This window comes from Typopeltis vanoorti, chromosome 23 (assembly GCF_054136105.1).
Source record: "Typopeltis vanoorti isolate ZY-2024b chromosome 23, IOZ_Tvanoo_1.0, whole genome shotgun sequence".
In the NCBI taxonomy this organism is placed as follows: Eukaryota; Metazoa; Arthropoda; class Arachnida; order Uropygi; family Thelyphonidae; genus Typopeltis; species Typopeltis vanoorti.
Genome location: NC_143571.1, coordinates 86,994,882 through 87,009,466, shown reverse-complemented (window position 1 = coordinate 87,009,466; position 14,585 = coordinate 86,994,882). Strand labels below are relative to the sequence as shown.

The window sequence follows — 14,585 nt, the reverse complement described above, 5'->3', positions numbered from 1 at the left end:
GTTTACTCAGCATGTATTTTATTTTACTAAAATGAAGATATTATTATAGTGTTTGGATAGTACACAACTACACTTCAAACAAAACTAAAACAGTACATAGATATATTTATTTTAAAAATTACAACTTTTAAATTTCTAACCTAGCATATTAATGATAATAAAAATATTTAATTGAGATGGCTATGCCTGTTCGTCGGCACATTTTTTTTTTTTTTTCAAAACATGGAATAAGTGGATGGCATATTGTGGGGCACACCCCCACAGTTTGAAACCCACCACATTAAGGCAACCGTCATTTCTGTTTTGATCTTCACTAAGGTAGGATATTGCATGAAGATAATGAAGAAATTAAAACAAAAATCATGACTATTAAATTATTTCAGGAATTTACAACATATACTGGAATATTAATTAAAAGAAACTTTAATAAATACTTCCTATGTTAAAGATACCAAGCTATTTTAAACCTGGTTTTACTCCATTTCCCAAGTAAGCAAACAGACAAATAAGTCAAGTTTGCGCCTGCACATAATGCAAGTCTAGCTGACCCTGCAGGTAGTGCAAGACTAAGGTAACTCATGGTAAAAGTAAAATAAGCTCTGATCACTAATCTTAATATTTACCCATAATGCAAGGCACATCTCCTGGAGGAGATGTATGATGCTTTGTATTAAAGGCAAGGGACCACTACCCAGACCAGTTTCGACCTTTACTGAGGTCTCATCAGTGGGAGCCAGGCTAGAAATACCAAGATTTTAGTAATACAGAGCTTATAAGTATTTTACCAGAACAAGTTACCATAAGGTGTTTTAACCTTATTAAATAAAAATCTCAGGAGGAGATATAAATGTAGAAAGTATTTTACCTTGGGTATATTAAATGTTAAAGATACCAAGCTATTTTAAACCTGGTTTTACTCCATTTCCCAAGTAAGCAAACAGACAAATAAGTCAAGTTTGCACCTGCACATAATGCAAGTCTAGCTGACTTGCATTATGTGCATTGCAATACTTCCTATATTTCAGCAATGTCACATCACCATCTTCATGGGAACATACAACTATGACACGTACATGCAGGCACTACAAAATGCAAATGAGGCAGAAGAGAGAAAACTAACGCTGTTCCTAGAGTCCTAAAGATGCCCCTTAGTGGGCTATATTGGGTTGTCTTGGCTGTTGGGCTGAAGTTCTCAAGAAGCAAGCTTCCCAAATTTGGGGCAGTCTCAAGCACCCTTTGGGTGCTTGAGACTGCCCCATTATTAAAATAAAAGAGATTGTTCATGGAATCAGTCTAAAGTCTACAAAACTTCCCAAACCTCAACAAATTTGGGTGCTTGAGACTGCCCCAAATTTAGGAAGCTTGCATCTTGAGAACTTCAGTCCAACAGTCAAGACAACCCAATATAGCCCACTAGGGGACACATTTAGGCCTCTAGGAACAGCATTAGTTTTCTCACTTCTGCCTCATTTGCTTTTTGTAGTGCCTGCGTGTAAGTGTCATAGTTGTATATTCCCATGAAGGTGGCAATGTGACATTGCCAAAATATAGGAAGTATTTATTAAAGTTTCTTTTAATTAATATTCCAGTGTACATTGTAAATTCCTGAAATAATTTAATAGTCATGTGTTACCAACGTATAAGCCGACCTACAAGAATTAGAAAAATCATATTTTCCATATTATTATTAAAATCCCATATTATTATATTTGATAAGAGATAGCAGAATTTTCACTTTTGCTAAAAGTAAGTTATACTTAAAGGTGATATATCATTTTGCTATTTATAAATGAAACTGTTGAGATGACAATGAAAGTTGAAACCAGTCTGAGTAGCCTTTCTCATAATGCATGGCAATAGCCATATCTCACAGGAGTGAGTGCTTCCCTAAACATGTAGGGGAAAAAGTTATAAAGATACCAGGCAAGGAGGGTGACTTGGTTGGTGAAAGTAGCTAAAGAGAGGTATGAACAGCAGTTAGCTAATGAAGCCAAAAAGAATCCTAGGGAGTTCTTTCGATATGTAGCCAGCAAAAGAAAGAATGATTATGGAAGGATGACATTGATTGGAGGAAATGGTATAAAGACAGCTGTTGCAGAATGTGTGGTAGAGATACTTAATGAGCAGATCATAAAGATCTTTCAATCTTGTGAATGTGACTTCATGGAGAGATTGAGAGCAGTTGATGATGGGGAGGAGAGACTGACTCTAAGTGAGCAAGAGGTGTTTGGGGAGTTGAGTAAACTAGATGTAAATAAGGCTGTGGGACTTGATAATATATCACCGCGTATTCTGAAGGAATGTGCCAGAGAGTTGACACCTGCCGTGACATTTTTTTTAATACAAGTCTTGCACTTGGTCAAGTTCCTAAAGAGTGGAAGGAGGGCAAGATTGTGCCACTTCATAAAGGAGGTGATTGAACTCAAGCATCAAACTTATAGGCCTATCTCTGTGTCAGGTGTTGTGGTTAAGTTGTTGGAGAAGCTTGTGAGAACTAGGATCCAGAGTTGGGTTGACAACAATGGTATAATCTTTGATGGGCAGCATGGATTTGCTAAAATGAGGTCATGTTTTAGTAATCTACTTACTTATTATAATAAAGTGACTGCATCCTTGGACAGAGGAGAAGGATACACAGTAATATACTTGGATTTCGCAAAAGCTTTTGATAGAGTACCTCATGATAAGTTGATGGTCAAACTAGAGCAGATGGGGTTGGATATTAGTGCATTGGATTGGAGACTGGCTATCTGATAGGTATCAACAAGTTGTGTATGGGGGTGCAATATCCAGGAAAAGGAAAGTCACTAATGGAGTGCCTCAGGGGTCTGTTTTAGGGCCATTACTATTTAACTTGTATATTAATGATATTGGCGAAGATTTGGATGGAGATATTCAGTTGTTTGCAGATGATGCAAAGTTGGGACGAACCATAGAGTAGTGAAGATGTTGTGGCCTTGCAAGAAGACTTGAATAAATTGAGTGATTGGTCAAGCAAATGGGGATGTGAGTTCAATGTTGCAAAATGTAAGGTTTTAAAATTTGGAAGATGGGATGCATAATTTATGCTTGGTTAGGATATATTGTTGGAGGTGGAGGAAATAAGAGTTCTGGGGGTGACAGTGGATAAGGATCTAAAATTTAGGGGACACATCGCCAAAATTGTGAAGACAACACAAAGACTTCTGGGAATGATGCAGAGGACACTGACGTGTAGAAGTAGCGAGATTCTTGTTCCGGCGTATAAGGCTTTGATTAGGCCACACATGGACTATTGTGCCCAGATTTGGTCACCAGGTTTTCAGAAGGATGAAGAGATGTTGGAAAGGGTCCAAAGGTGACTGACTGAGGTAGTTTCTGACCTCTGGAATGTTGAGTATGAGGAAAGATTGAGAAGATGTCATTTGCAGAGTCTGGTGGAGAGAAGGAAGGGGGGGGGGGTATGATAGAGACCTACAAGTTGGTAAGGGGTTGTTATAAGATCAACGGTGGAGTTCTACAGAGAATAGTGGGAGATCAGGGGAGAACCAGAGGTCATCCCTGGAAACTGTATAAAGAGGGTGTGAGTAGGGGAGTGAGAGGCAGGTTTTTGTGTGCAGAGTTGTGAAGATTGGAATGCCTTGCCTGAGATTGTGGTGTCTGTAAGGCGTTTGAGTGTGTTTAAGACACGGTATGATGAGATGTGTGTGTGTGTGATAAAAGGACCTCCCAGATGAGTCTTTGACTCCATGAGGTCTTCGGTAATAATAATAATACTTTATAATAACTTTTGTCTGATCACACTTATAGAAAAGATAAAGACAAGAATATAATTTCTGTCAAGTATAATTAAGAGCATCACATTTTCATGATGTGTGCAGAGTTGTGAAGATTGGAATGCCTTGCCTGAGATTGTGGTGTCTGTAAGGCGTTTGAGTGTGTTTAAGACACGGTATGATGAGATGTGTGTGTGTGTGATAAAAGGACCTCCCAGATGAGTCTTTGACTCCATGAGGTCTTCGGTAATAATAATAATACTTTATAATAACTTTTGTCTGATCACACTTATAGAAAAGATAAAGACAAGAATATAATTTCTGTCAAGTATAATTAAGAGCATCACATTTTCATGATGTCTTGACTGTTTATTTTAAACAATTTTTTGATTGCATATCTTATGAAGGAAATTGGCATTACACCTGCTATTGAAATTAGATATTAACATTAACATTTCTGGCTAGATGGGTGAAGCAAAATTGCTTTTCATATTCCCCTTTGTCTTGTAATGGAAGAACTTTGAATGGAGTGTTTGTGAGCTATATGCTCGCCCATTGAGGGCAGTGAAGTTAGTTGCGTTCAGCTGAACTTAAAATAGATTTTGGTCTTTTAAATTTGTAGATTTCTTCTTCATTATATTCCGAGGCTTCCTTGATTAATGGGTTTGGATGGTTACTTGTCTTGGTAAAGAACTTCTCAGCTAGATTTATGAGAAAGGAAGAGATATAAGGGATATTCACTTCTCTAGAAATTAGATATATTCTTGGATATCGGAGATATTGTGATCATATTCCCAATTAATTGTGGTGTATGCTCAGAAAAATGTTATAAGGAATGACCACAATATTGTATGTCACTGCTGTACATTAATTATTTTAATGTAAGACATAAAAAGATACAAGTAAAAGAAAGAAAATATTAGGTAATCATAATATAAATCTTTTTAATTTAAATCATGATACTGAATTAATGAATTAATTTAAATCATTAAACCAGGCATGATATGTTTTAAATAAAGATAAATTTCAGATTAAAAAGTGAAATTTTAATTACCTTACACCAGTGACATTTTAGTACAATAGACCTCCAACCATCAATTTCAGCATCATCCCACTTTTCAAGTTTTAATAAAGCCTGAGAACGATTTCCATAGAGAACTGCACTATAAGGACTAAAAGGGATTTTTAAAAAAGTGCTAAACATATATGAAAAAATATATTAAAGATTTACAACAGATATTGAGCTAGGCATATCAGTTGAAAAATAGGTTTTGATATAATTGATAAACAACCTGAAGGTTTGATAATGTGATTGTCACATGAGACTAACCAAACTCATTAAAAAAATGTACATATAAAAACATGATCTGAGAAAATAAGAATTGTGATTTTTTATTATTTTTTATATAAATTGCATGCACAAGACGTCACAAAAACTAAACACAAACAGTCAGTGCCGGCTCTAGAGATCCTGGCACCACAATGCAATTTTAAGTTGAGCACTCCTTTACTTTTTTTTTTTTTAATGTACTTAAAATTTAAAGGTTAAAAAAAAAAATCAAAACGTATTTTCATGTAAAACTGTATACAGGTATCCCTTGCTTAACAAGCTTTTGCTTAACATGGGATTTGATTAACACAGCAAAATTAATTGAGACACTCCCTTTATATGCGTAGCAAGAGTTTTAATTAACGTGAATTTAAATTTATCACGCAGAAACATGCAAGCCTTGAGGAGTGTTTCCTGGCCGAGAGAAAGAAAGTCGTGAGCATGATGACGTCATTCCTCCCATGCAGCTGCGCTCCCAGAGCCTGAGAGCCAACCAGTTACTTCACTGCCAGCATTTAGAATGGGTGTGTTACAAGTTCCAATTGTTCTGCTGTATTTACAAATATGTTCTTCATAAATTTTACAGCCCATTAATCATGTCGAAGAATAAGAGAAATCCTGCAACCAGGTCATTAAGTGAAAAAAAGAGGAGGAAAGTAATTACCTTAGATACAAAACTTGATATAATTAAAAGATTTAAACATGGTGAAAGTAAAAGCAAGATTGCAAGTGAATTTTGTTTTAACGAGTCTACAATACGGACTATTTTATCCAAAACTGATGAGTATTGTGAGCAAGGTAAAGTTGCATCTACATCTGCAAGTATGCGCACATGTAACCAAAGTGCTATAAGGGTTGAAATGGAAGATCTGTGGATTATTTGGCTGGAAGACTGCAATCAAAAGAGAATTCCAATTAGTGCCTATATCATCACGGCCAAAGCTCTAAGCCTCTTTTCAAGACTTAAAGAGACTAAATAAAAAGAAGACAATTCAAAATTCCCAGGTAGCAAAGTCTGGCTTGAAAATTTTAAATCTAGGGCTGGACTAAAGAATGTGAAAATAACAGGTGAAGCTGCAAGCAAGTGCTGATGAAGATGCTGCATCTACATTTCCTGCTCAGCTGCAGAAAATTATCAAAGAAAATGATTATGATTACCATCAAATTTTCAATGTAGATGAAACAGGTCTATTGGGAAAAAATGGCATCTAGAACTTAATAATAATAATAAGCTAATGCCTTTTACTCCCTTATAGGGAATAGGTGAGGCCTAGCTTTTGGGGACTGAGTGGGCAGTTCAATCTCCACCAGTAGTCAGAGATAGCTGGCCCATGTCTATCACTAATATAGGCAGCCACCAATGAAGAAACTGGCAAACAAGTGCTACCATCTCTTGATACCTAACCCTAACAAGTTATGTTACTGTCTGAAAATAATGTGGGTTCTACGGTTGATTTTCTGGAGTTTCTTGGGATGAAAAACCTGAGTTACCGGGAGAAAAAAACCCACTTGCCCGTGCCAGAGATCGACTAACTCGGGAACTCGTCGAAGAAAGACTTAGAAAAAGTTCCTCCAGTCGGAGACTAGACTCGAACTATGTCTTAGCTTTGTGCAGCCTAGCGCAGAGGATGCAAGCAGCACTTCCACTGAGCTACACAGGCCTTTCATAAGATAAGAGCAGCATAGCCTGGCTATAAAGTATCAAAAGATCACTTAACTGTTATGCTTGGAGGGAATGCTAATGGAGATTTTAAATTGAAGCACTGCTTGGCTATCGAACTCAAAACCCAAGGCTTTAAAGCAGTGTTTCTCAACCTTTTTTTTTTGAATCAGACCCCACCTCAACATCTCAAAAATTTTGATGCCCCACCTCAATGTCACAAAGATTTTGATGCCCCCCTCTAGTATAATAGTCAGCCAAATTATGAAAAAGCATAATATAAATATGTGCATGGCAATTTTCTAATTGCTGCCCAAAATATTCAAATTGCCCCACATTGAGAAACACTGCTTTAAAAGGATATAACAAGAACTCGTTACCTGTAATTTTGTGGGCAAATCAAAAAGCTTGTTACCCAAAGCCTATTTGAAGATTGGTTTAAGTCTTATTTTTGTACAGCAGTTGAAGCTTATTGCAAGAGAAATAACTTAGCTTTCAAAGCTCTTTTGCTTTTAGATAATGCACCTGGTCATCCAAATTCTCTTAATGATCTGTGTGAGAATGTAAAAATTTTTTTTTTCCACCAAATATGACATCATTGCTACAACTCATGGATATGGGTATCATTGCAACTTTCAAACCTGTTTTCTTAAAAAGACATTCTCAAAAGTAGTAGAAACAACAATGGGAGAAAATGTGATTACACTCCAAGAATTATGGAAAAATTTTAACATTAAACACACAATTGAAAACATTCGTGACTCATGGGAGCAAGCATCTTCTAGCTGCATGAGAGCTGTTCGGCAAAACCTTTTGCTAGAATGCACTAATGACTTTAGGTGGTTTTCAAAATCCTGTGAACAATAATGTGGTTGAAGAAATCATTGCAAATGGTGAAAACCTGGTTTTGATGGTGTTGATAGAAGATGTTAAAGAATTACTGGATTCAAATTCAAAAGATTTCAGTGGCAATAATCTTCTTGAAATTGAACAATGCACAAACGAACAAATGGAATGTGAAAATGAGGTTCCAAAGGATATAACAATCAAAGAACTGGATGGAATAATTCATAGTTTAGAATTGTTTAAGAAGCAAGGAATGGAGATGGATCCAGATATTAATTGAAAAATGCTTGTTTGAAAAGTCTAGAGAGTCATTTTGCTTGTTATCATAGAATTTATGCTGATAAGAAAAAAAACTAAAACTGTTCAAATGACTCTTGATAACTTTTTTTGATAAAAAATTGCAGTAACTAATGAAGGCACAAACATTTATTAAACATTTACTTTGCATTCATATCTTTCCTAAAAGAGTACCATATAAAACGAATTTTTACCATTGAGTATTATATTTGATTAACGCAATTTTGATATAAGTGGTAACATCAAGAGATTAATTGCTTTAATCAAGGGATACCCGTACTTTGAAAAATACATATATTAACCTTCCAACTGTCCAGGATGTCTATATAGGTTGAGCAAAATCTGAATACAATGTATGCTATCTGTTGAAAGGACATGGATAAGAAGTGCAATTTAGCTGTCATGTTCATTAGAAGGTATGATAATCCTTCACACTGAAGAGAACACTTAACCAGATTATCTCACGATCATAGCTGCATCTCAGTTGCCTATAACAAGAAACACAATTCCTTGTTATATGCTGGGTAACTGAAGTTTTAGTTATATTGGATAGACTAAAAATATAGGAATTTTTTTATTTTCTCCTTTTATACAATTTTAATGCCAGAACAAAATAAGAGATCCTGGCATACTTTCTTCACTTTGTTGGAGAACATTATCTTGGAGAACAATGTCATTTTTAATTTTTTGTACTAATTTTGTCTAATCGCTTAATAAACAATACATTTTATTTGTTCTCGAAGAACTTAATTCAAGATAATTATTTGAAATATTTTGGGGAAAAAAAAGGGTGCTGACATTCCAGATTATGTTTTTTTTTATCTTTGTTCAAAATCAAATTTCTTAGAATATTTCACAGACTGCCTGAAGGATGTACTTTGATGACTTTGCTTTATAGATAATATGAAAATCTTTAATCATATCAAATGTGAAGTGCACATACTGTGAAAAGTATGAAATACAAAATTCGAAGAAAGTAGATATTTATAATTCAACTAGTATGAGTAGTCGTGACAGAGGGGGGGGGGGGGATTAAGATACTTCAAAACAAACATAAAATTTTAACCAATTCCTTATAGGACATGTTTCAGATAATTTCATCATATATATATTTATTAATGTTGCTTCCACCCACAAAAGGTTATTTTACAATGGGAATGAAACAGCATTATTTATTATTATTGAAATGAGCACTCTACAAATAACAATAATAGTAACAATTTGTTTTAGTTTTCAACTGTGAGTTCATTTGAAATACTACTGAATATAATTTTGTCATCATCACCATCATGCATATCAAGGATTTAGGCCTAGCATGGCCTGTTCTGGCCTTAGAAGTCATCGTTGAATCGCTTAAGAGGACGTCCTGGTTTTCTTTTTCCTAATGGCTTGTATTTTAAGGCTTGGTTTGGTAATCTTTCTGTTTTCATTCTTTGAACGTGTTCCATCCATTTATGTTTATATTTTTTAATTTTTTTCTATTACTGCTTCATGGTTTAATTCTTTCATAATTTCTTCATTTCTTTTGTGATCAAATAGGGTATACTTTGCAGTTTTTCTCGTAAACTTCATTTCTGCTGTTGTTAATCTTTGTTTGTCTTTTCAAGAATAATTTAAAAATATCACAAAATATAATTTTGTGATATTTTAAAATTATTCTTGAAATAAGAATGTAATGCAATTTAACATTTCATGTTCATAAAAGAAGAAAGAGTTGTTCTCAAACAGCAGCAGTATATCTAAATCCGTAAGCATAGCAACGGACATGTATATTTCCATACGTCGTAGTAGTGTGAGGTAACATAAAAGGAAATGTTCAAACTTTATTTATTGCAATAAATTTTGCTTGATAGCATTTTTTTTTAATATTTTAAAACAATTATTTAACACAAGCATGGGAATTAGTACGAAAATAATTTCCACAATATTTTCTGTAACACACCTTCCAAAATGAATATATATATATATACACACACACACACACACATATATATATATCTTGGAAAAAACCAAATGTTGACTTTGAATTTCCTAATGGAGGAAACTCCAGGCACAGCTTCACTCTAAGTCAAGAAGTCATAAACGTTACAAATCTTCTACAGTTAGTCATTCTCATTATTTCCGATGTTCAATTGACAAAAATAGCAAGAAAATAATCATGTGCACTTTCTTTTCAAAAAACACACAAAGTACATTATAAATCACACTTCATTCTGAAATCTCCACTCAATGAAAAAGATTACCTATTTTCTTCTTATTATTATTATTACAGCAATCTCTCGATTAATGCACCTCCCATTAGTACGTTTTCAATTAGTGCGCCTCTAAAATTCGATTAGTGTGCCTATATACATCTTAAAAATAAATGCTACAGATTTTAAAAATTTTCCATCTATACATTTTTAGGGCTAACTATTTTAAAAAATCACTCACCAAGATGAAATAATTTAATTACTGATTTAAAACATTTTACAAAGTTGTTTTTTAATGGCATACTACACTATTTACCAAAATGTCCTTTGCTAATTACATAGCATTTTGCTGATCATATCTTGTGCCTCCTATGCAAATATTTTTCCTTACTTTTTTTTTTTAATTTTAAAGTATTTTCCCAACCTTTCATTATGAGTAAAAGAATTCTTCTTCTTCTCTTCCGTCTAAGACGGGTTGAGTCTTCTCTTGAGCAGGATCTTCCAGTCTTCTCTATTCCTTGCTATTCGAAAAAGTTCCTTATATGTTCTGCATCCCGAGATGTTCTTTATTAATTTCAGCCAGGTAATTCTTGGTCTTCCAGGTCTTCTTTTTTCAGTTGGAAAAGTATTGATTAGGACGTTAGGAAGTCTGTCTGCATCCATGCGTACAGTGTGTCCAAACCATCTCAGTTGTTGTTTTCTAATTTTTTCTATTATTGTCTTTTTATACAATAGTTCTTGTCTGACTGTGATGTTTGTTTTCTTTTCTATCCATAAAAGAATTAGTGAGCAAAAAAGTGGAAGTGTGAAAATGATTTGAAAAGTAATCTCATTGGAAGAAAACACGCAATAATAAAGAAAAATGAACAAGGAGAGTCCAGAGCAAAGATAGGATAAGAACCCAAAAATGGGTGAATCAACATAAGAGCAATTTTAAGCAAAGCTGCTGAATACAAAAAGAAAGGTAAGGCTGCTTCAAGTTCACCATGCATGCACTCGAAATCAAAATATTATAATGATTGAACTAGAGAGATTTCTTTCTACATGCAATGAAGATTATAACCAAAACTGGATCCCAACAAGCACTGACCTTATTAAATCAAAAGCATTGTCTCTTTGCAACCTTGAAAGAAAGGGCTATCAATGATGGAAACGAAGTAGAATTCCATGCCAGTGTTAGGTGGTTTGAGCGTTTCGAAAAGAGAAATAGCCTGCATAATGTTCTGATCACAGGCGAAGCTGCAAGTGCAGATAAGAAGGTGGCCGAAAAGTATCCAGAGATTCTGAAGAAAATTATGGAAGAAAGGGGGGGGGGGGCTATTGTGACCAACAAATATTTAATGTCGATGAAACCGGCCCTTTTTTGGAAGTGAATGCCTTCCAAGACTTTTCTGGCCAAATCAGAGAAATCTCAGCCTGGTTATAAAGTTGCAGAGTCGAATGAAATTACTGCTAGTGATATGTGAGCCATTTGGAAGCACGTTCTTTCACGTTAATGATTTTAGAGGCTTTTCAAATGAATCTAAGTTAATTAAATCTCATTCTGAGAAATTGAGTGATTGTGACCTGCTAAATTTAGATGCACAGCAGGAAGATCCTGAGGAATATAAAGAAAATTTAATCACCGACAAGTCTAAAGAGATTTCACAGAAACAATTTGAAAATATTTTTCGTACAATCGAAGTTTTTAAGCAGCAATGCTTAGAGGCTGACCCTGATGAAGAGAGAAGCAGTAAAATTTGCAGAAGTAGTAGAAGAAGCAATAGGGCCATACCATCAGTTGTATGAAAAAAAAAAAAAGAAACAGAATGTCAGTCAAACTATGTTTGCTCAATGCTTTGTTAAGAAGTAGAATAATAAATTTATATTCTGAATATGTTTTATTGTTTTTCAGCTTCATGGTTTATGGTTTACTAACTAGGCCCTGAGATATACCCTAGTTCTTGTATAAAAATATTAAGGGTCAAAAAAGAAATTTGAGGAATGAATTATACTTTTTCCCATAGGTTATTATATTTGATTAGTGCGTGTTTGATTAATGCACCTGTTCTAAAGAATGCATTAGGTGCATTAATCGAGGGATTACTGTATTCTTATTACCATCATTACCTGGCATTTTCTTTTAATACAAAGAAGAAATCACTGCATATGTGGAAAAGACATTTACCACTAGTTTAGATAGGTGGCAAAGTAGCTATACTTTATACTTTTACTACAATTTTACATTAAAATATATGAGTATGCTTCCCAGAGATTTACTTTTGTAACAATTCCCATAGGTTATTATATTTGATTAGTGCGTGTTTGATTAATGCGCCTGTTCTAAAGAATGCATTAGGTGCATTAATCGAGGGATTGCTGTATTCTTATTATCATCATTATCTGGCATTTTCTTTTAATACAAAGAAGAAATCACTGCATATGTGGAAAAGACATTTACCACTAGTTTAGATAGGTGGCAAAGTAGCTATACTTTATACTTTTACTACAGTTTCACACTAAAATGTATGAATATGCTTCCCAGAGATTTACTTTTGTAACAATTCATGTGAACAGTTTTGAAAAATTATTTCAAACATCAGTAGGATGAATAGGTGGTTCCTCTTTCCCCCCCCCCTCACCCCACCAAAAAAATGCTGAACACTTATGCAAGACATATGCACCTATTTTTTTAATTTATTTCTTTCTTTCTTTCTTAAATAACTCCATCAAATAATTTATAAGTTTTCGATAATAAAAGTGAAATTTTTATTATTATAAATTAAGAAATTATTTTGACATAAATATTTATCAGACTGTAATAAAATAAATATTGGTATTCCTATTTAGGATATAATTGAAAACAAAACAAGATATTGTTGATGTATTATGCACTACTGCTTGAGGCTCTTTAGTGTGACTTCTGAAGAAGTGGTCTTTCTTTCTCAGTAGCACTAGAGTAATCTAAGCTTTTAGCCTTTACCTCGAGCTGAGAAGATTACTTTCTAGCATTTCTAAAACAAAAGTTATTTCCAAACATCAGTAAAAGTCATCATATTTGAAATTTTTAAGGAAAAAAACTATCACTACTGAATTTTATTTTTGTTGCATACACATAAATGGTTTTTACATGGTGAAAATATATAATAGAATTTCTAAAACTTAAAATGATATTAACAGACAGCTGAATAAATGATTATAGTTTGCAAAGATATAGTCTAGAATTAGAAGTATCTGCTTTGGCAGATACAATATTATTGACTTACTTCTTTTATCAAATGGTAAAATGAAGTAATCGATATTAAATACTGTCTGTGAAAATTTTCAAACCAATAGAAAATTAGAGTAGTTATTTAGAATTCAGTTGAATTCTAAATAACTACTCTAATTTAGAGTAGTTATTTAGAATTCAAAGAAGAAGTTATTTAGAATTTAGAGAAGACATAAAAAATAAAACCTTAAAGAAATGCATGGGTGCTTAAGGGTCAAAGCTGTATAACTGAGAGGAGAACTCCACATACCCTTTAAAGGAATGCGGAGAACCGACCAGGGCTTCTGACCTAATGTGCAATCCTCACCTTCTCGTGGTGCACCCTGTTGGGTATCTACATGGATACAGAACGAACAAGGATGGGCTGGCAATTTGGGCTTTAGCCGACCAAATTGTATTCTTATCGGTTAAACCAAAATAAAAAATGATAGTACAACATGATAAAATTTCATGCCGGCTGGGGCGTCGCCCGGTTAAACAAGGCCCCCATTGTTTTTGCCAGGAAACCAGGGCGAACAGAGAAAAGTAAGCTACTAGAACAAATCTGAAAACAAACCCCAACTCAACATCACCAGATTAAAGATCGGTACTATCAACATAAGAAGCCTGAATGGCAAAGAAATGGAGCTAGCTGAAGAATTAGATAAGTACCAGATCGACAAAATAGGGGTGACTGAAACAAAAAAGACAAAAACTGGTGATATCTTTTTGAGCAATAAATGCAAAGTGTTATATTCAGTTAAATGACAGTCAAGGAAAAGGAGTAGCCATAGTATTCAACACGAAATATGAGGCTAATCTTCTTGAATAGCAGTTAGTCTCAAGTAGAGTAATGTGGGCAAATATGAGAATGGGGAACTGGACAATGAAACTTACTTGTCCCACAGAAGGTTCTACTAAGGTAGAAGTGGAGGAATTTTTTTTAGAAAAAACAACTGACACAGTGAAAAAGGAAAAGTTGGTCCTTGATTTGGATCTAAATAGCAGAGTAGGAAATGATTGTGAGACATATAAAAATATTTTGGGAAAATTTGGAGAAAAGAGCAAAGCTAATAATAATGGCAAATATCTGTTGGATTTCTGCTGAGGACATGGACTGGTTATTACTAACACCATGTTCCAAAATAAAAATGTGCACAAATTCACATGGAGAGGCAAGGAATAAGAAAAGTCTCATTGACGATGTTATTGTTCATAGTGATGTTTTCTCCCTGGTGCAGGACACTAGAGTGTACAGAGGATTTGAAATTGGAAG

The 14,585-nt window shown here is 34.2% G+C and overlaps 1 protein-coding gene across 2 annotated transcripts in view; it reads right to left on the bottom strand.

The window, feature by feature from the left end:
* Positions 1-14,585, bottom strand: part of LOC150094045 (uncharacterized) — a 1,005,660-nt gene that overhangs the window by 846,534 nt on the left and 144,541 nt on the right. For both annotated transcript variants that reach the window (XM_090412663.1, XM_090412664.1), the window contains exon 9: positions 4,810-4,927. In XM_090412663.1, coding sequence (XP_090268789.1) covers positions 4,810-4,927 — 118 coding nt within the window. The remainder of the gene's footprint in view (positions 1-4,809; positions 4,928-14,585) is intronic.